Source organism: Protopterus annectens, chromosome 7.part1, assembly GCF_019279795.1.
Source record: "Protopterus annectens isolate FY-2018-M chromosome 7.part1, PAN1.0, whole genome shotgun sequence".
In the NCBI taxonomy this organism is placed as follows: Eukaryota; Metazoa; Chordata; order Ceratodontiformes; family Protopteridae; genus Protopterus; species Protopterus annectens.
Window position 1 is genome coordinate 530,640,838 of NC_056740.1, and position 22,414 is coordinate 530,663,251.

A 22,414-nucleotide genomic window follows, 5' to 3' on the forward strand; every position below is an offset into this window, starting at 1 on the left:
TCACTTTCTTATCGCAACGCACATCCCAGGACGGTCCAACATCCTAGCGGACAGGCTAAGTCGAACCATTCTGATGCCTTACGAGTGGTCTCCGAATCTGTCAGTAGCAGAACAGATCTTCAGTGAGTGGGGTCAGCCTTGCTGCAATCTCTTTGCATCTCCTTCCAACGCGAAGTGCAGCAAGTTTTTCGCTGTAAACCCCCTGCCGGAGGAGTCCCCCAGAGACTCCCTAGTTCATGTTTGGCCTCCCAGTCTTCTGTATGCTTACCCACCAGTACTTCTCATTCTGAGGTTTCCACAGAAAGCTCGTCGACTGGGGAGCAAAGTGATCCTTATTGCCCCGTTCTGGCCTCGCCAGGTATGGTTTCCCTTCCTTTGGTATCACCTTCTGGCTCCACCTTGGATCCTAGATCTCATTCAGGATCTAATTGCACACCCTTCAGGGGTGCCTCATCCGAATCTGGACAGTCTGAAGCTCACAGCTTGGCTGCTTAAGTTCCCATGATTGCTAGGACTCCTGGACTGTCCTCCTCAGTTAGATCTGTTTTGGTGGCTGCTCATAAGTCTTTGACCAGGAAGATTTATCGCAGCAAGTGGAAACGTTTTTCCTTTTGGGCCTCTTGAAGGAGTTCATACCCTTTCACGGCTCCTATTTCCGCCATTCTTGATTTTCTAGCTGATATTTTTCAACACCGAGCTAGTTCTTCTACTGTCAAAGTTCAGTTGGCTGCCATATCTCATTTTCATATGGGCGAGAATTCTGCCTCTTTAGCCTCCTCCAGACTGTGTAAAGCCTTTATCAAAAGCACCTTTTTGTTATGCCCCCTGGTCAAAGATCCCGTTCCCCCATGGGACCTTACTATGGTTCTTCAAGCTTTGGTCGCTCCACCTTTCGAGCCTGTCGCAACTGCAGATCTGAAATTTTTTATGTTGGAAAACAGCTTTTCTGGTGGCTATTACCTCTGCAAAAAGGTTTCAGAATTACAGGCCTTGTCCATCAAAATTCCTTACATGATTTTTCACAAAGATAGAGTTTCCCTTCGAACCAATCCATCCTTTCTTCCTAAGGTGGCATCACCAGTCAATATCAATCAGAGCATCAATTTGCCTGTGTTTTTTCCCAATTTTACTAACAAGGTGGAATACAGACTCCACATGTTGGATGTTCATAGACAGTTACAATTCTATTTACACAGGACAAAAAATTTCCGTAAATCTGATCAATTGTTTGTATCCTTCTATAAACCCTTTTTGGGGAAACCTATTTCCAAGGTCATTATAGCTAAATGGATTTCTTCATGCATCCTGCAGGTCTATAAGGACAGAGGCATGTCTGTTCCAGGTCAGGTGAAAGCTCATTCCACTAGGTCCATGGCTACGTCTGCGGCCTTTTGGTCTAGAGTGTCTTTGGATGATATTTGTTCTGCAGCTACTTGGTCCTCATCTCATACATTTATTTCTCATTACAAATTGGATTTGACTTCCAGAAGGAGAGCATCCTTTGGTTTCGGGGTGCTTCGGAATATCCTTCCTTGAGGGCCTCCCAGGAATTTAGTAGACCAAATGAAGTAAATTACATCAGATAAAGAAGTTATGTACTCACCATAACGTTCCATCTGAGTAGTTGTACTTCATTTGTCTTCAACCGTCCCTCCCTCCCTCCTTCTCACGGACCTTGGCATGTGATCAGCCTACAGGCTGCAGTATAGGTCACAAGATATTTTTTCAGGTCGGGTTATCAGTGTAAGGTTCAGCAAACTCGATCTAAGGATGGAAGACAGTGGAGCTGTATTATGGGTAAGGGGAGGAGTTTGATGCTAGTAAAAGTTGCTGGCTCGGATCCGATACAGATCTGTAACCCACAGGTTGAAGACAAATGAAGTACAACTGCTCAGCTGGAACGTTATGCTGAGTACATAACTTCTTTTTTTCAGGTTTTTCAGTCTTTTAATGCTCCCTTTTCTCTGTTGTTTTCTTCTTAATGTAAATATTTCTCATAAAGACTGTATTTTATCTCTCTCTCTCTATATATATATATATATATATAATTATATGGTTAAAGCTCAAACTATCAAAAGCATTTTGACTGAAAAGTTCTTGAAGGGGTGAAAAACACTGAAAGCATAAAATATTGAGAGTAGGTTTGACTGAATACTCATTTTTATAGTGTTTTTAAGTAGGAGTGTGCAGGAAAATGAATGTTTGACTTAAAAGGTTATAGTGGTTGGTGTGCATGTGCAAATGTTCACAGGTTAGGGTAAGGGTTAGGTAAGGGGACAGAGTTTTGTATGTTTGGTGCTGTGTGTGTCACATACCCTTTTTTCTTGTGTAGTAGTACTGTTAGGGAAAGGGTTTTTAATAATGTAATGTGTAGGGTTAGGCTAGAGTGCAGAGTTAAGTTTAGCACATATGGGTAAGGTGGTGCAGGGGGGCAAACCCTAACCCTAAATTAATCACCAAAGCAACAGACCAGCCAGCATTCTTCAGAGAGGGAACTGCCCCACTTCATGTCCAGATCTCCTTCAATCATCTCTTTACAGTCTATCATGTTTTTCAGGAGTACTTCTGATGTTAACTGAATGGATGATGAGGGTCTTTTTGAAGACACTGATTGACGAGGGTGTCATACAATCCTCCTTGGTTTGACAGGTGGACCGGGTTGGCCCTTCTTCACCCATACTTGCTCATTAACTGGTCCATGTTTTATTATCAGAGGCCTTAGAGCCAAGGCTTCACCCAAAACCTGGGTGTCTGGCACGGACTTGTACCTCAGGCTTGACACCAGTCCTTTCACATCTGATTCATCTAATGCAATACATTTGATACTGACTGAATGTTGAGACCAACCGCTCTATATTCAAAAACTTAAACCCTGCACCCCTTCTGCTGACTGTCTCCCAGCAGAATACCTTCAAATTACTGCTAAAGCCATCGCATACCCTGTTTCTATCCTTATAAACAGAACTATCTTAGAAGGTTACATCCCTTCCTTATGGAAAAGCTCCCATATAATCCCCTTACACAAAGGAGGTAAATCCACTGATATCTCCAACTACCGTCCAATTGCTTTACTCTCCCCTTTAGCTAAAATCATGGAAAAATGTATCCACCATCAACTACTTCAGCACCTTCTCCACAATAACTTGCTTGCTAGCTAATTGCCAACACGGTTTTAGGCCCTTTCATAGCACTACATCTGCCCTGCTAACTTTTACTGACTGTATTAACAAGAATCGAAACAACAACTCTCTCTCATCTGCTCTATTTATCGATCTATCAAAAGCCTTCGACATGGTTAATCATAACCTACTTATCAATGCACTAAAAGCCCAATATCTTGACCAACAAGCAATCCTTTGGTTTAAATCCCATCTTGAAAACAGAAAACAAGCAGTACTCTGGGACAATAAACTATCCCCACCCCTCCCAGTGGACACTGGAGTACCCCAAGGCTCTATCCTAGGACCTCTTCTTTTTCCATTTTCATTAATGATCTCCACACTGCTTTTCCTCAAACCTCCTGTATACAATATGCTGATGACTCTACGCTTATCTGTACTGCCAAGTCTTTCTCCTCCCTCCAGACCCTTACCCAAACTGTATTTAACAAAGTAGAAAAATGGTTTACCCAACGCTGCCTCCTCCTTAACCCCCAAAAAACAAAACTTTTACTTTTACTCCCACCCAAAATCCCCACATATCCACTTTACCATTACCTCTGACAATGGTACTTGTATTTCCCCTGACTCTACTGCTCGTCTCCTCGGCATAACTATTGACCATAACCTCAGCTTCGATGTCCATGTTAACAATACTATAAAAACATCAATAAAAAACTAGGCTGCCTGTATAGAATAAAACCCTTCCTTACCCCACTAGCTAGGAAATCTATTGCCCAGACTCAGCTTACTTCTACCCTGTTCTATGCATCTGCCATTTATACCAATCTATCTAAGCTTAACCTTTCCAAACTGGAAACTAGCTACAATAATATTACTAGATTTGCCACTGGCTCCCCTTATAGAACCCACCACTGTCTCAACCTTCAACAACTCAGTTGGTTAGAACTACAAAACCAACTACAATACAATCAACTGCTGATTGCACAAATAATTCTGCACCACCCCACCAACACCCCTATCCTATCTAATCTGATCTCCCCATACAAAAATCTTACAACACTACACTCAGCTAATAAGTTACAGATTGCCAACAATATATCTAATAACAAAGCAGGAGATTCACACTTTTCCAATGTTGTTGGTAGAATCTGGAATAAGCTTCCAAATACACTCACTTCTCTCTCATCTACACAACTGTTTAAGAAACACCTCAAACATTACCTAAAAAGACAATGGCTTTGTCCCTGCTCAAAGCCTGATTGAAAAATACTCTTCACTTTTTCTCCCCCCCCCCCCCATCTCATGCTTTATAACAAATACCCCACCTTGAAAGTCATTGGCTATCAACTACTAACCCCTTCTTACCTGCATTTTGTCCTTCCTAGTCTCTATTTTTCTTTTTCTTACTTATTGGTTTTTATTTTTTCTCTCAAATGAATGTTGATGCTTAATTACTATGTTTAACTGTTGCCTGATTGTATTTGTAACCCCTCTATTGAATTAAGACATGTTTATCTCCAAAATCTACTCTAATGTCTATGTACAGTATTCACAAAATTTACTTTCTTTACATATTATGCTGTATAATTTAAGCTAGTCATTTTTTCTAAGTTTTTAATGCCTTAATGTATTTGTGCATGGAGCTTTTCTCCCCGGGCCTCTGCTGAAAATGGATATGTATCCAGCTAGACTAGCCCGGTCAACAAATATAAAATAAAATAATAAATTCTATATTAGGTCTTTAGCACCATCTTTAGCACTAAACTGTTTGCTGTCTTTTTGGTGTTGGAAGTCTTCTGCCTTTGAAGTGTACACATCAGTCTCCACCTTGATCCATCCAGTTTGTATGGGGATTTCCTTCCTTAGCGCTGTTTGCATCCACCATAGTGGGAACAGGGACAGTACCTGATCAGAGCTCTTTGGTGTCGGTACAGCTGGAGTCAGCTTTCTGTGTTACGGAGAGGATGATTACCTTTCCCTTAAGAGCAAATGCCAAGCCTTCAGAAGTGTTGGTGCTAGCCCCTTACACCCTGCAGTCTGTGCCTCAGACCATTTGTCAACCATCTCAAGGTCAAGCAGAATAAGTAGCCTCAAATAAACCTGCACAGATTCATTTCGAGTTCTCTGGGGAGTCAGATCACCCCCAATGTTCCAAAAAGAAGGACATGCAAGAGGAGACACTAAATTAGATGATTCAGACAGTTCTGCTCGGTCCACTCCAGAAGATGTCACATTTGTTGAGATGCTGTAAGTTATGAGAACAAGGAGATCATGGCTCTTGGAACCACTCTTTCAGTATAAGGAGGTGTTATTTGGAGGCTTTTCCTTCTGCACCATGTACCTCCTGGATGGTCCATCCTGCTGACTTTCTGATAGATCTGACCACCAGGAGGGCATGGCAGGAACCCAATTCCTCTAAAGCCATCCTGAAGAAGCCCGACAAAAGTCTTGGTCCACCAAAGGATAGGCAACACTGGTCCAAGGGATCTCTGGTAGATTCTTTGATTGTAGCAGCATCCACTTAAGAGGGAGCTGTTTGATGATACAGCAGCTGTCCATATGCCCAAGTAGTCTAGGGTGATGGACAGAATGGGGAAGCAGGCATACGGCTTGGGTACTTTTGTCTTGAGAACATTTAACTATGATTTTTACATGAACCATTTCCAAAGAGACTTAGCAGATCAAGATTTAGCCTCTTTTTGGAAGGCTCCCACACCAAAGTCTAGGAAGCAGTTAGATAGAGACCACAGTGGGTAAGATGCTGAGTATCACCAATCTCTCCAAGTGGCTGTTACATAATGCCAGTAGATATCAGGCACAGGTATTACAATGAGATGCCATGCCTGGTTCTGTCTTTGTAACTTTGCTGATAATTTTAAGGCCTCTTTCACAAATGATTCGTATGATGGTTCCTCTTTATTTGGTCCCTTTTTGGAAGAAAATTTGAGGTTTGAGCTGGAAGTGGAAGACACTGTTTGCAGTAAGTGTTAAATTTTAGACCCCTCAAGCCAGTGTCATGGCACAGAGGGATACATCCCTAACTATGGCCCAAGCAACCGGGATTCGATTAACAGCTCAGCCATTTGAGGTATTGGCAGGGAGGGATGTGCTTGCCTATCACAGGGAGTGGAGGACATGCCTCTACATATTCCATGTGGAGAGGCTTGGTCCATAGAGATGGATAGCCTTCACGTGTAATGGATGACCATAGGGATGAGGGAAAATGAGTATAGGTCATTAAAACCCCACCCATGACAGCAAGGATTATATGTGGTCTCTGGACGCTGTAATGATCTTTGTTTGCCCCAAGCCTGGTGGTGCAAGTCTAGTGGAGAATAGAAGGGAAGGTAAACCTGGTGTAGGATGGTGGTACTGGGATAGGCTGATGATTAGCTGCATGGGAAGAGGGGAACAATTTTGAGACCCCCTCAAAGATTGTGTAGTAGGAATCAGAAGGCATCCAAATACTTATGGTTCAGGAAACCCAATGACAACCCTTTGACTTCACTTCAGACAGGGGCAGCCACTGGATGAAAGACCCGGAGGTCAAGGTGGTCTGCAGAATCAGGGATATTGTCATCCCTTTTATGGCAAACAGTACCAGTGTCCCTGATGGCTTGCTAGGCTCCTCCCTCTGGGGGCAGTCAAGATCCATTTATCTCTCGACTCACCTATGCGGCTGGCCACCATGCAGATTCTTAGGTGAAAAGGATAACAACAAGAGACTGTATACTTTCCTTTTCACACCCCTCGCTCATTTAATCTCATTCACTCACAGATGATCCACCCTATGAGTGAAAAGCCACCAAAAATAAATTATTTCTCTATTAGGAAAAAAAGAGGCATCCAGGAGGTCCCACAACATCAGAGATGACCAGGCATCTATTCAAGATTCTTTTTAGTTCCAAAGAAGAAAAATGCCCTCAGGCCAGTCCTAGACCTCAGAGGTCTAAGCCTTCATGTCAAAAATTTCCACCTTCAGAATACTCATGGTGAAAGTGATTTTGCCCGTCCTGAAAATAAATGACTGCATATGCTCAAGTAGAGCTCCAGGATAAGCCTACCTGCATATTAAGATGGCAAACACTTCCAGGAGATTTCTGCACTTCCAACTGGGAACCAATAATTTACAGTTCAGACCCCTTCCCTTTAGTCTCACCACAGTCTCCTAGGTGTTCCTCAAGAGCATTACAGTAGTTGTAGCCCATCTTAGACTCCAAGGGATCCACATGTTTTCATGTGGATATTTGGCTCCATGGTGCTATGACCAAGAATCTGTCAACAAGGTCAGGGAATACACGCTACAGCTCTGTCTCTCTTTAGGTATTTCTGTAAATTATGAAAAATCAAGTCTTCAAGCAACCCAATCCATTTTGTTTATTGGATGCAATCTGGATATCACAAAATGCATAGTAAGTATCCCATTTGAATGAATGCAGTCATTTTGAGTTTCTGTCCAGACTCTTCTAAATCATTCATCTTCACCAGAATCATTGGCACTTTTGGTACTTAGATTGATGGCCTCCACAATAGTCATGGTACCTTTTGCTCCACCCATCTGCCCCAGTAATTGTCACTCAGCTGTGCAATGCTCATTTGAAATGGTGGGTAAAATCCTGCATGATTCATGCAGGGAGACCTTTTGTTTTTCCCTGTCTTAAGGTGATGGTCACCATGGAGGATGTCTCTTCTTTGGGGTGTGGGTAGAGGATGGTTCAATTTCCTTTAATGGATGGCTAAGGACCCTTCATTATCTCAGAATGTCATTTGCATACTTTTGTGTCTCAGAACAAATTCACTCACAAAGTATACCAAAGTAAGTGGAAACAATTTTTAGTTTGGGCAGCTAATCAAGGTTTTAACCCCCTTTTCACCTCTGTTTCTGAAGTTCTTTACTTTCTTTTTCAATTATTTGCTGTAGGTTCTAGTTATTCTCCTATCAAAGTTCAACTAGCTTTGATATTCAACATTCATAATGGCTTTGACTTCCATTCAGTTTCTTTTTAAAAATAGTCTAAGTTTTTTTTTTTTTTTTTTTTTTTTTAAGTAACCTTTTTTGTATGCCCTCCAGTAAAATAACTGTTTCTCCTTAGGATGTCAGTTTTGTTTTAGAAACCTTGAAGAAACATCCCATTGAGTCAGCTTCTTCTGCGCAGCTAAAATTCCTGTCTTGGAAGACCATATTCTTGGTGGCAAATAATTCTGCAAGAAGAGTTTCAAAGTGCAGGCTTGCTCTCCCAGACCTTCTTACCTGATCTTTCATAAGGATGGGTTATCCCTCTGAACTAACCTCTCCATCATTCCAAAGGTTGCTTCTGAAAATAATTTGAAGCAATACATTTACCTCTTTTCTTCTCAAGTCATTCCAGTAGTAGAGTATATCCTTCATACATTAGACATACACACAGTTGAGATTCTATCTCCAGAAAACACAATTATTCAGAAGAGACAGACTGCTATTAATATAATTTGCAACTAACAAACTAGAAAGAATAGTTTCTAAAGTTTCGTTGTCTAGAATAGGCCAGATGGATTTCTTTTGTTTATATGCCACACTTCAAATCATTGCAAAGTAAACCAAAGACTCATTCTACCAGACGTGCCATTATTTCTACGTTTTTCAAAAATCCTTCTGTGGACTAAATTTGTGCTGCAGCAACCTGATCTATGATGCATACCTTTGATAAACTTTATAAGTTAGAAATAGTACATAGGTCTAGGAGCCAAAACATTCAGGGGTATATTGTCATGATGCAATCAAGTTACTAGGTAGCTTGGGATTCTTACCCATCAGGCAGATTGGATGGACCAAATGAATAGGTTACGGAAGTTATGTACTTACCATAATGCTGAATCCTTTCTTGCTGGTCTGTTTAATACAACATCACTACGTCCCTCCCCCAATTCCAAACTGTCATTTTCAGACGGTATTAAAGACTATCCTGAAGATCTTCTTTGTTTCCTATACTTCCCCAAATTATCAGTTCTCTGCCGTAGGAAACAAACTCGATCTGAGGAGAATTCCTACACAGAGGAATTATGGAAGGGAAAAATCTTAAAGTAGCTTACAGTGGGAGCACTAGCTATGATGGATCAAATCTGACATGATAACCCATCAGTCATATCAGGTGGGCCAGTATGGAAGGGTCCAGTGTTATGGTAAGTACATAACTTGTTTTTCACATTAGGGTTTCTTTGTTTTTATGTGATTCACATTCTTAGTTTAGTCTTATTTTATTTTTTTTAGCCTGGCTGGGAAATACTGGACCAACAACCTTCTACTAGCCCACAGCAGCAACTTCCACCACTACCTCCAGAATGGGAAGAGAGACAAGACAACCTGGGAAGAACCTATTATGTCAACCACGTAACTAGAATAACTCAGTGGCAACGACCAACAATTCAGTATGTTTCATCATTTTTATGTCCTTGATAACAACAGAAGCAAAATTGTTATGTCATTAAAGAGTATGATTATCTTGCAAAAAAAGGTAGAAACATGCAAACAAGTAAGTCCTTTTCTAGTCTGCTAACTGATGTAAAGCGCTTTAATTATCAAAGCCTGTGCTGATGTAATACATGACATATGTGCTCATTTTAAGTTTCCTGTTAATTCTGTTTGCAGTTTGTATGTCTGCAGAAAATAACTGTAGCTGTTTTTAAAGCATTATGGGTAAGATTCATAAGTCAGTTTTGTTGTAAATTCAGAATAGCACAAACATTTTTGAGCTGCTGCATATTAGTATGAAATATTGTGTTTTAAATTGATGAGTTTAGAAACTTGTAGCTTACTAAAGGTGTAATATGAAATACGTTGTTGTACCCCATCCCACTACTGCTGCATGGCAGTATGAATGCAGCACTGTGTGTAAGTGAGATCTTACTTTGAACTATGTTGCACCAAGTTGCTTACTTGTTGGATTTGTGTGGAAGCTGCTGACGTCAGGTCAACAAACTTAGTAGTAGGCATAAGTCCATTAAGAGATACCTTAGGCCAAATTATAAGTCTGAAAGTATAGGCGATCCTCAGTCATCTCTCCAGATTTTTCTGTAATGTATAGATTTAACTCATTTTTCTCTTGGATGCTTGCATTGATCATTTCTCAGCCAAGTTGCTTTTTATTTATTTTTAATGAGACTCCTCCACTGTGGCAGATTGCACTCATAAGAAATGAAATCCAAGTCATATTTTCAGATATCTTAGGTGAAATGGCAGTGGAGTTTCTAACCAGATTGTTTAATGAAAGCTTGGAAAGTAAGAGGATGCCTGAGGAATGGAGAAAAAGTGTTTTGGTACCGATTTTTAAGAATAAGGGTGATGTGCAGAGCTGTAGTAACTACAGAGGGATTAAATTGATCAGTCGCAGCATGAAGTTATGGGAAAGAGTAGTGGAAGCTAGGTTAAGAAGGGATGTGATGATTAGTGATCAGCAGTATGGTTTCATGACGGGAAAGAGTACTACAGATGCGATGTTTGCTCTGAGAGTGTTGATGGAGAAGTACAGAGAAGGTCAGAAGGAGTTGCATTGTGTTTTTGTAGACTTAGAGAAAGCATATGACAGGGTGCCTAGAGAGGAGTTGTGATATTGTATGAGGAAGTCGAGAGTATCAGAGAAGTATGTAAGAGTGGTACAGGATATGTACGAGGGTAGTGTGACAGTGGTGAGGTCTGCGGTGGGAGTGACGGATGCATTTAAGGTGGAGGTGGGATTACATCAAGGATCAGCTCTGAGCCCTTTCTTATTTGAAATGGTGATGGACAGGTTGACAGATGAGATCAGACAGGAGTCCCCGTGGACTATGATGTTTGCAGATGACATTGTGATCTGTAGTGAGAGTAGGGAACAGGTGGAGGAGACACTGGAGAGATGGAGATATGCTCTAGAGAGAAGAGGAATGAAGGTCAGCAGGACTAAGACAGAATATATGTGTGTGAATGAGAGGGAGGATAGAGGAATGGTGAGGATGCAAGGAGTAGAGGTGGCGAAGGTGGATGAGTTTAAATACTTGGGATCAATAGTTCAGAGTAATGGTGAGTGTGGAAGAGAGGTGAAGAAGAAAGTACAGGCAGGATGGAGTGGGTGGAGAAGAGCGTCAGGAGTGATTTGTGACAGACGAGTACCAGTAAGAGTGAAAGGGAAGGTCTACAAGAGGGTAGTGAGACCAGCTATGTTATATGGGTTGGAGACAGTGACACTGACAAAAAGGCAGGAGTTAGAGTTGGATGTGGCAGAGGTAAAGATGTTAAGATTTGCACTGGGTGCGACAAGGGTGGACAGGATTAAGAATAAGTATATTAGAGGGTCAGCCCAGGTTGGAAGGTTTGGAGACAAAGCCAGAAAGGCAAGATTACGTTGGTTTGGACATGTGCTGAGGAGGGATGCTGAGTATATTGGGAAAAAGATGCTAAGGATGAAGCTACCAGGTAACAGAAAAAGAGGAAGGCCTAAGATAAGGTTTATGGATGTGGTGAGAGAGGACATGCAGGTGGTTGGTGTGACAGAGCAAGATGCAGAGGACAGGAAGAAATGGAAACAGATGATCCGCTGTGGCGACCCCTAACGGGAACAGCTGAAAGAAGAAGATGATGATTTTCAGATATCTTCACTTCCTGGCCTTTTACGGTAATAAGAACATAAATCCACACAAACTCTTTTCTAATGCAACATGCATGGACCAATAGAGCAATGTAGCTCAAAAATCAAATCACTAACACCACACTTCAGAACTTGTACTGCAATAAGCCATATCAACAAAAGCCATCCAGTGTCAATGAAGCAAAGAACTTCAAAATGTCTTGCTTGAAAAAAGTTTACAAGATGGATTAAAACTCTAAGCAGCTGAGAAGCCCACTGCATAGGCAGTTTATAGAGCTCTATTGCTGATACCTGAGCCAGAGCTCTGGAACACTTGGCTGTAAGTATATGATGAAGCACTCACTAGCCTGATGTCCTTTTCCAGGAGAAGGGTTTGGTGACCTGGCTGTGGTATTAACTTGACTATGGATGAATACAAACAGCCTAGCTGCAGTGCCTGATTAGTCAAAGGAAGGGTATGCATTGATATGATTGACGTGTCCTTGTGGATCGCTATATTGATGACCATATTCTAACCAGAACTGCATTGTGCAGGTCACTGAATCCATTTAAGTGACTTGCACTTACTGTGCTGTATGACATATAGCACAGTAAGTGCAAGTCACTGTGCTGTATGTCATAGCTGGAGTATACTGTAATCATATAGGGGGTAGTGGAAAGTGAAGTTCTCATATCATCATATTTTTTCTCATATTTTTAATTGTGGATCTGTAAAACTGATATGATGACTTGTATTTTTGTTGGTTTTGTTGAGTTTTGTTGATGGGATTACTGATGTACTTTATATATGTGTGTTGTTTGTTAAATTATAGGTTATCTGCAAATATTTCACATCCAAGGGGACATGGTTTTATGGCTTACAGTCAGTACTCATAGGAGCATGTGTGCCTGAACTCCATTTGCACATTTCAGATGGCCTCATAGTATGCACTTTTTAGACATTTCCTGCTTTTAGTACCTAAGATGTACATTTTATTACCTGAAATACCTTATATGTACCTTGCCAAGCACATGCAGCAGCTGGAGAGACCACAGACGTTCCTGACCAGGAAGAATCCAGAGTCTCAAACACCTGTCCTATTCAGATAGGTTAAAAGCCCTGTCCCTCTACTCAGTCTCATACAGACTGCTCAGAGATGACCTGTGTGGCATACAAAGCCATCTCAGACCCAGGCTTGATGGAGTTGCTGCATATCCATAAGTCAAAATCCACTCAGGAAACCTGCATGCAAAGCCTAAACCTGCTCTGTGACATTAATAGAACTTGTTGACGGGATAGATTTGTTTCCCAGAGACTCCCCTATGTGTGGAATAAACTCCCTCTCCATGTTAAGCAGAGTACCGCTCTGACCCTCTTTGATAGGAACCTGGACGAGTGGATAGGAAACAGAAAATGCACCCCTGGGATTCCACCTGTGTCCCTGTTGGACAGGGAAAACAGGTGCTGACTTTGTGGGGAATGGGTGAAATTCTTGGTTAGGCTTACAAGGGCCTCCGGGCCAATAGCCTAGTATCATTCTATGAATCTATGAAATGGATCACATTTATAATTAATTTATCTTCCTGTAGCTAATCAAAGCTGATGGAGGGTCTGTTGGAGAGTGTTGAATAAGCCCTCTGGTCATTAGGACATATTTTTGGATCTCATCTCAGGCTTGGGGTTTAATATATTTTATAACTCCCTGCCCACTAAAATGACTGAAAAAAAAAAAAACAACAAAAAAAAAAGTTATTACTTTTCGTACCAGAATCTGTGTCCTATACAAAAAGTAACTTCTCCATCACCTCATCAAACAAGCAAACAAGCAAAAACACAATCCACAGCACCATGGAGAATGAGACATCCAACCAAAAGTTTTCTTTTTTGTAAAACCAGCTTTAATCCTTAAAAGTATAAGCACTTTCATTTTTGTACACCAAAAACTTCTTCAGATACATTTAAAAATCACAGAACTGTTTAAATCTCCCTCCATGAAGTTAGAAACGCACCCACAATCCATTACATCAGCCAGAAAGCTAAAGTCAGAAATTTAAAGCATATACACACCATAACAAAGGGAATATATACAAATGCAAATAGTATTTGTTACACTTGTTCTAAAAAATAATCAGTAAAATATATTATAAATAGTTAAATGGATAAGTAAAAAAATATTGCAGTAATTCTGTTAATAACATTCCAAAGATTTGTTTTAAAACTGGAGCTACACTAATGTCATTCAAACCCCCTCCCACTGCTCCAAGAAAGTTGACCACGGACCACCCCTCGCACACTTCTCCACCTTCTCTAATACACTAAACTTAAAGTCATGTGTTTCATTCATCATAAGGTGCTTGTAAAGGTCATTTGTAATTTTTTACTTTCTGATTTCATAAACATGCTCATAAATGCAGTTGTGCAACTTTTGCTCAGTTTTTCCTATATAATAAGCCTCACAGTGTTGACATCTAGCTCTGTAAATAATTCCTGCTGTCTGACAGCTGTATCGCCCTGTTACAGAATAATCTTGATTCCTAAGGTTAATTCTGTCTCCTCCAGGATTTATTTATATGTACTGCACATTCTGCATTTAGTCATCTTGCCTCTAAGTGGCACCTGTGTTTTTTTCTTTTCCAACATGTCTTTAAAGATGCGACTCCTTCTATAAATAACAACAGGGTGAGTCCCCATGATTTTCCCTGAAAATGTTCCAATTCTTGTTTAAAATCCAGTTAACCTTGTTACTTTCCATGTTATATGTGGTTACCATAGCTACTGTATATTTATTTTCATTAAGTGACCCTGTTACTACCCCAGTATCACCCTGTCTGTTCTCCATTGTTAGGATAGGTTGGTAAACCACTTCACTTCCTCTTTAATTTCCTGCAACATTTTCACCAGGTACCCCCTTCTACTGAACATCCTGACCAACAGTTCTAGTTCTTTGCTAAAACCACTTTCTGTTGTACTCAATCGGGCCGCCCTCACCATCACCACCTTTTGGTTGGACATCTCATTCTCCGTGGTCCTGTGGATTGTGTTTTTTGCTGGTTTGTTTGCTGGGTCTGCCTTTTTCAACCTCATCAAACAACACTGCTATCAAACTTGTGTGCCACACAAAACTACTTGGTGTGAGCACAATTAACCATCTAAAGTTTGATATTCAACTACAACAAGCTGTCAATAAACTCCACAGAAAAATTGGACTCCTGTATTTGTAGCAAACACTTTTTGACTAGTAATGCCAAAAGTAGCCTCTGCATATCTCTCATCTTCACTACTTAGTGTTGCCCCTATCTGCACCAACCTTCAGCATCTCTACTAACAAAAATTGAACAATGCTATAAAAAAGATAGCTAAATTTGCTATGCTCCATGGACAAGTCCCTATTAATCAAGACTAAACTAAAACCTCACTCCAAAATTTGGAAATCACCATCAGACAACAAACCAGATTCAAAAACTTGCTAAAACAGCACTTTAAAAACACTTGGTTCTGCTCTTGTACCTCTCCAGGCTAATTACCCTTATATACCGCAACAAAGCAAATTCTCAATGTACATTTCCTACTGTCTTCTATCCCATTGCCCTTACTGTCACTTCTCTCGACTCTGCTTACCACTGACAAGTTTTTCCCTCTTGCAAAATTCCAACTTGTGCTCTACCTTCTACATCTACCCCAACTTACAACTTTCTTTTTCTCTATATCACCTTAAAAGTGTACACATTATTCACCTCCTCAATTACTCCTTACTTTCTGCTCATATCTCCCACACACCTCTCACTTATTTCTCTACCCATAAATGGAAATTTGTAATTTTACATTTTAAACCTCACTTTGTATGCCATATTGTTTTGTATTAATATGTAATAATTTTATATTTTACTGATAACATATTTTTTACCAGTATAGCTGCCTTTCCATTGTTATACCTCCATATTGCAACTTTAAATTTTACATTTTTTCTGTATTGTATAAAACTGCCTATTTTGTTACTGGAACTTTGACACCCCCCCCCCCCCACACACACACACACACACACACTGAAAAAGGGCTACCACAGTCAAGCTGGACTACCTCAGTCATCAAAAACAATAAATAAATAATGACTGGTTAAGTCAATTCCATTAGTCCGCAACCCCTGATTCCAGGTTTCAAACTCTCAGTCTTCTCTGTCTCCATATGAGGTTTTTAGGATTTTTTGATATGCTGGATGATAGGTAATAGAGTAATGAGAGCATGGTACAGAATTTAACCTTAGAGCTGATAAGAACAGCACTAACCTTTCTTATCCCAGTCCACATTTGCTGCTTGCCTTCCTGTCATGCCTCAGCCTAGTGTCATGTTAGATAGTGAATGCACATGTAGCTTTATTTACTTCTTCCCCGTCGTACTTGAGAGAAGCACAGAAGCTGTTCCATAACTGTTAATAGAAGGTATTTCTGCATGCCAATTTAAATGTATTTATTTTCTTACTGCTAATTTATTTATTTGTTGATTGTGTTATCAGACTCACCCCAGGAGCACCATCTGGTTAAGTGACTTGTTCAGATTCACAAAGTAGACAAATGGAGGTTGAAGGAATCAAAAGTACAAGTAGTGTTCAAGGAAATGTATGTCTGCAGTTTTATTTACAATGTCTAGAGAGAGCTTGTTTCAGGGGCTGCCAGTGTGTCCAGGAAAGAGTGCATCACTGCACAATTTCTTTATAACATGGGCCCTCGTTAGGCACAGATTTCCAAAGGGATACCAGTTTAAGAAATGAAGAGGTGTAGGGTTTTCTTGAGACAGTGGAAGGCAGAGGGGAGCATAAAGGAGTCAAGTTTATTGGTGAAGGGTGAAAGAGTTATTCTAGGAGAAGGAGACAGAAAAATGAATTGAGCACATTTGTATAATTTTTCCATTTTTGTTTTATTGCTGATGGCGAGGACTATGAAAATAGTATTCTGTAAAAGAGTTTGTGGAACAGCAGGAAAGTGATACTCGTATCAGATAGCATGTGTAATGGTAAAGTCTGTATGCCTGGGTTTTGTGGTAAGCATTGACCTAGAGTGACACCCAGGTATTTGAGAGAATTTAACAGCAAAATGAAAAAAAAAAACAGGAAGCAAGTAAACCAAAGAATCCAAAAGATGCTCAGTCCAACAGATCTGATGAAGTTCCATTTAATGTATGATTTGAGGGACAAAAGCGCTTATGGTGGCTCAATTTTAATTTTTACGTTGCTGGATTATCTGTTCGTTTTTGTGTACATTTAGACAATTTTGGTAATAAATTTTAATGAGATGTCTGTTGGATTGAGCGTCTTTTGGATTATTTGAGAGAATTTACATTTTCAGTGAAAATCCCATTATTTTTACTTATTGAGGTGTGTGGAGTTGCTCAGAGAAAAGTAGCTGATGTTACATATATAAATATATATACTATAAATAAAGACAAAAAAATGCACACGTACCGACACATGGCTAGAATATAAAACTTAAGAACCACTTTAATAAACGATGAAAGGCTTCATAAAATAGCAAACAACATTATTTTAAGAAGCCATTTATTGTTTATTAAAACAGTTCTTAAGTTTTATATCCTGGCCGTATGTGAGTCGGTACGTGTGCATTTTTTGTTTCTATTTATAGTGTACAGTTTTATGCCCGTACCATTAATTCTAGTTGTTGGTGTTTTGTGTTTCTATATATAAATATGTGTAAGGCAAATTGTAAAATAAGTAGCTGAATCTTTTAAGGGAGTCCCGTATACTAGGATCCGTACGCCATGTGGTGTTTTTATGTAGGCAGCTCAGGAAAGGTTCTTGTTGAAGCCACACCATGTCTAATACGTCTTCTTCATCTTCACTATGTATATACTCTTTCAGTATGCATATCCTACATGGTGTCTTGACTGCAGGGTATTTAACAACAGAATTAAACAAACTTTGGCACTTGTAGCTTCATCATCTTAATTATTCTTTGGATTTTGGTCTACTGTAGCTGTTTTCTGTATTTTACAGTTTTTTTTCCAGATGCTTTTACAGTGTCTTTAGATAAACAGTCTTGATTCCAGTTAACTTATCACAAATTTCAGTCTGACAATATATATATATATATATATATATATATATATATATATATATATATATATATATATATACATAGATTGATATAGATATGTGCGTATGTATATATATATTTCTTTTTTTTTTTTTTTTACTTTTCATTGAACCTTCAGTACTTCAACTGTATGTTTTCAAATGTTGGCTTGAAATGCTTTTCACTTTAGCCATCAACATCACCGAAACTTTATCATAACATGTCAGAGAACTGGAAAGTCTTTTAAGTTGATAATTTGATCTGTGTCTCACTGCAAGTGGACTTGCCAAAAGCCAGGAAATGGTCAAGTGTGCAGTGTTGTTTCATATTGTAGAAGAGGACCCAAAGATGAGATTTCTGTCTTCAAAGGCAAGTTTCAGACTTACTGTGAACCAAAGAAGAATCTACCATAGTAGAAATCAAGGGATTCAAGAGTTAATGTACACTTAATAACTGAGCTGAATACAGAATGCAAGTTTGTTGACTTGCATGATTCACTCATAAGAGGTAAAGTAGTGTATGAAATCTGAAATGATCAGTTTAAAAGCAGATTAATAAGGAAAGCTTAGGTTACACTTGATAAAGTACATGATGTGTGGAAATGTGTAAAACATGAGCTGAGGGTGGAAATGAAAGCAAGTCAAAGCGAAAAATCACTAAAATAAATAAAAAATAAAACCAAAAGTACTGGTGACCACATGGCTTTCAAAATAGTGTCTAGTAATAAATGAATAGGGAGAATCTGCCCACCTTTTTAAGTAGTGTGGTCACTTTCAGAAGAAGGCACACTGTAGCACTGTTAATCAAGTCTGTGAAGTATGTGTGCTGTTTTGCAAAAATGTGTAAAAGTAAAACAAAAGTGTGCTGCAACAAGATTTCCTTACATTAGAGGAAAATGAACAGTAGAAAGTAGGCATTGTTGAGTTGCATACAGTAAATCATACTGAACAACAGTAACAATGGCTTTTGGTTAGAAAGGCTGATGATTAAAGGCATGACTGTAACATTTAAGCTTGATATTGGTGTAGAATGCAAAACGCTGAATTTTCTGTGCATCTTATTAGGTAGTTAGATTATGACAGAGACTTTTGAAGATGAACAAAATGGGTATCAAATCTGTGCTGCTCCTGTTAATTGCCTGGATCATGTGTTCACTTCAGAATATCTTAGTCCTGATTGTGACCACATCAAAGCAGTTATAAGTATGCAGAAGACTCATGAAAAGTCAGATGTTACATGTATGTATTGCCTTGGTATGTTGTAATATCTTTCCAAGTTCATTCAGAACTTGTCAGATATATGCAGGAAGCTACTATACTATGATGTTGCACGGCTTTGGTCAGTGGAGTAAGAAGAAAGGTTTTAGATGCCTTAAAGTCTGGTCACTTCAGCTCCTTCACTGAGATTCTATAATATGTCGCACCATATTAATCTGTGATATATGGTGGCAATAGCTTTGGTACAATATTGTTACAAGAAGCTAGATTATTAATTTATAGGCCAGAAGCACTCGAGTGCCAGTGGCACAACAGGTAACATACTTGTCTTTAGTGGTAGAAGAATAGATGGCTATGAGTTCTATTCTTATTCCAAGTGATTGGATTAATTTTTGTAGAATGTTTCAAAGCCTTGTCCCTCTTCTCGGTATCATACAGGCTGCTAAGAGACAATCTCTGCCTTAAATATAGAGCCTAAAAGACCCTGTTCTTTCTGACCTAGTACACATTTGCAAGTCCCGCAGTACCATGGGTCTCAGTTTCTTAAGCAGCATAAATAGGACATGTTGAGGGAATAGGTATGTTTCACAGAGAATACCTCTTCTATGGAGCTGTCTTTCACTCCACATAAAGCAAAGTACTACTCTTACTCTATTCATATGTAATTTGGACAGATGGGTGGTATAGAAAAACAGTGTCAGGGCTCACCACCCAGTGGTGTGATCATTGCTTTAGATGATTGTTATTGTTGTAGTGATACCCAAATCATGTGTAAAAATGGGAAAAAAGCAGTTGTGGGTAGATGGATGGGAAACCATAAATTCACTCCCAGTTTATCATCCGTGTCCCTCATGGATTGGGGTAACAAGTAAATATCCCAACATTTCCTTGTTCTGTCCGTCTTTGGGTTTTTCATAAACAAAACACAACAGCCAAAAAACTACCATAGGAATGTAAGGCTGGGCTTGTTAAGATCCTCACAGATCAGTAGCCTAGTAAGTGCCTATCAACCTGTGAACCTATGATTGATACACTGACACACTAGACTCAAACAGAAAAGGAGGGTTTCACTCTATAGAAAAATGCAAAAGCATATAAACACAAATCAGGATAAAGTATCCCCTTCAAAGAAGCAAAAAATCCAATAGTCACATAAGGAGGATACACCAGGACAATCGAAGCCAACCAATATCCGAATAAAAGCTTTATTACAACAAAATAAAGATGAGTGAGCGCTTTCACGTCTCCTGGACGTTTCATCAGACTTAATTAACCATCACTACAATATAACTTTATATAATAACAAAATAGCTCCTATTGGAGAACCAATATAACATTCAATCAAAGGCAATTAATTATTAAAAGAGAAATACAGTGTAGATGAATCACTTTGTTGCTAGTAAGTGCTGCTTAATTTCTTTAGTCAACATAAAAACATATACAAAGAATAACTTATATATATAACTACAAAAGTTCCTATGCATATCAAAATTTAATACAAAAACATATAAATATAAGCATGAAGAAAACCCATGCTAATAAAACCCTTTAAAAATAAAATTTTATGGGTTTAAAAACTTACTATTTATGTTTAAAAGGCCTGTCTGCCAAAAAAGGTCTCAGAGAAATTTTATCATTAAGGCCATGACCTCTATCCGCTGCTAACTTGAGTATCCATTTAATCTCTCTCTTCTCCACATTATTACGTATGCAGCCTAACCTTTCAGTACTATAGACATGTTCCAATACTAGGAAACTAAAGGTATGTGTGCTATCTCTATGTAGCACATGATAAGCTAGTGCATTGGTCTCATCCTCTTTATTGATGGCATAAATATGTTCCCTAATACGCTCCCAATGCACTAGCCACCAAGAAGGAACTTGCTGAGCAAAGTTCCTCTGTCAGTCCCCCTAACAAGGAGTCTAGGGCGATGGACAGATTTGCGAAGTGTGTATATGCATCAGCGACCTTTGCCTTAGCTCACTGAACTATTTGGCACATTTTACCAGACTACAAAGGGACTTGATCAAGGACATTTCAAAAGCCCTTTCTGATACCATTACTGATGAGGCTCAATCTTCTTTGGCCTCTGAGTTGACCATCCTCCAGTCTATTTCAGTTTCGTCCATGAGGCTTATCTCGCATGCAGCCAAAGGTGCCTCAAGGGCAGCGGGTTCAGGCATTTCCATTAGGAGGCATGTCTGGATGCACTTATGTGACTTTATGGAACCTTTCAAGTCCTCGTTTGTCAATGCACCCTTTGATGACAGTTCATTATTTGACCCAGAAGTGAAGGACACACTCTCCATATGTGAAAAAGATGGAAAGACCCACTCTGTATTGGGCATACATTTTTCGACCACGCAAAGACCCTTTTCTAGGAATCATAGGTTCATATGTTCATAGATTAGTACTAAGCTAACTGCCCTTTTGGGCCATTTGAAGCCTAGCCAGTTACCCCATGTGAGAATCAAACCCTGCTCCTTGTGTCTTTAAGGTAAACACCTTAACCATTATGTCATCCTCCCACCCTCAGGTGAATGGAATGTGTGGTTCAGGAAGTTCCAGGGTCTTTTTAAGGCTGTATGTGTTCCCCTAGGGGCAGAGGGGAGAACTCAAATGGACAACGATATCCACATAGCAGAGGAGGCCTACAGAACCAAGGGTCCAGAGATTCTTTCTTTGATAGACCCTGTCAGTGCTCCTACAAGGAGACTCAGTTGTCCCCCTCTGGAGGCAATCGGAGGTTGACTATCCTTGCACCAGAGAGCCTGGCTAGATATAACAAAAGATACATGGGTTCAGAGGATTATTTCAAGAGGTTATATGATTCCCTTTTCCCTTCCACCTCCAACTGTATGCAAAAAGTCCGGTGTTCCACCCAGTCAGAGGAAAGCAGCAGCACTAGAAATACAAAAGCTGTTAGAAAAAAAGAGTCCTGCTAGAGGTCCCACCTGACCAGATAGAATCCAGAACTTACTCCATATTCTTTTTAGTGCTAAAGAAAACAGGGAACTGGAGACCAATTTTGGATCTCAGCTACTTGAACAAGTCAGTTTGACATACAAAGTTTCGGATGATCACAGTTCAGTCCATTCTATCCTTCCTGGGCAAGGACAACTGGATGTGCTCAGTAGATCTTCAGGATGTGTACTGTCAAGTAAAAACGAACAGACAATGCAGAAGGTATTCATACTTCCAGCTAGCAGACAGTCACTATCAGGTCAGAACACTGCCCTTTGGCCTCACCACAGCCCCTGGGGTTTTCGCTAAATGCATGGCAGTAGTAGCAGCTCATTTGAGACTGCAGGTATTCTAAGTGTTTCCATATTTAGACGACTGGCTCATTACCACTCCGACCAAGCATCTATTAAGAGCAAGGGATCAGGTACTCCATACTTGTTCTCATCTTGG

General features: G+C 39.7%; 1 protein-coding gene across 1 annotated transcript in view; it reads left to right on the forward strand.

Moving 5' to 3' along the window:
* Nucleotides 1-22,414, forward strand: part of NEDD4 (NEDD4 E3 ubiquitin protein ligase) — a 1,779,469-nt gene that overhangs the window by 796,620 nt on the left and 960,435 nt on the right. Inside the window, exon 5 of the mRNA XM_044078965.1 lies at nucleotides 9,370-9,527. Within this exon, the coding sequence (XP_043934900.1) occupies nucleotides 9,370-9,527 (158 nt within the window). The remainder of the gene's footprint in view (nucleotides 1-9,369; nucleotides 9,528-22,414) is intronic.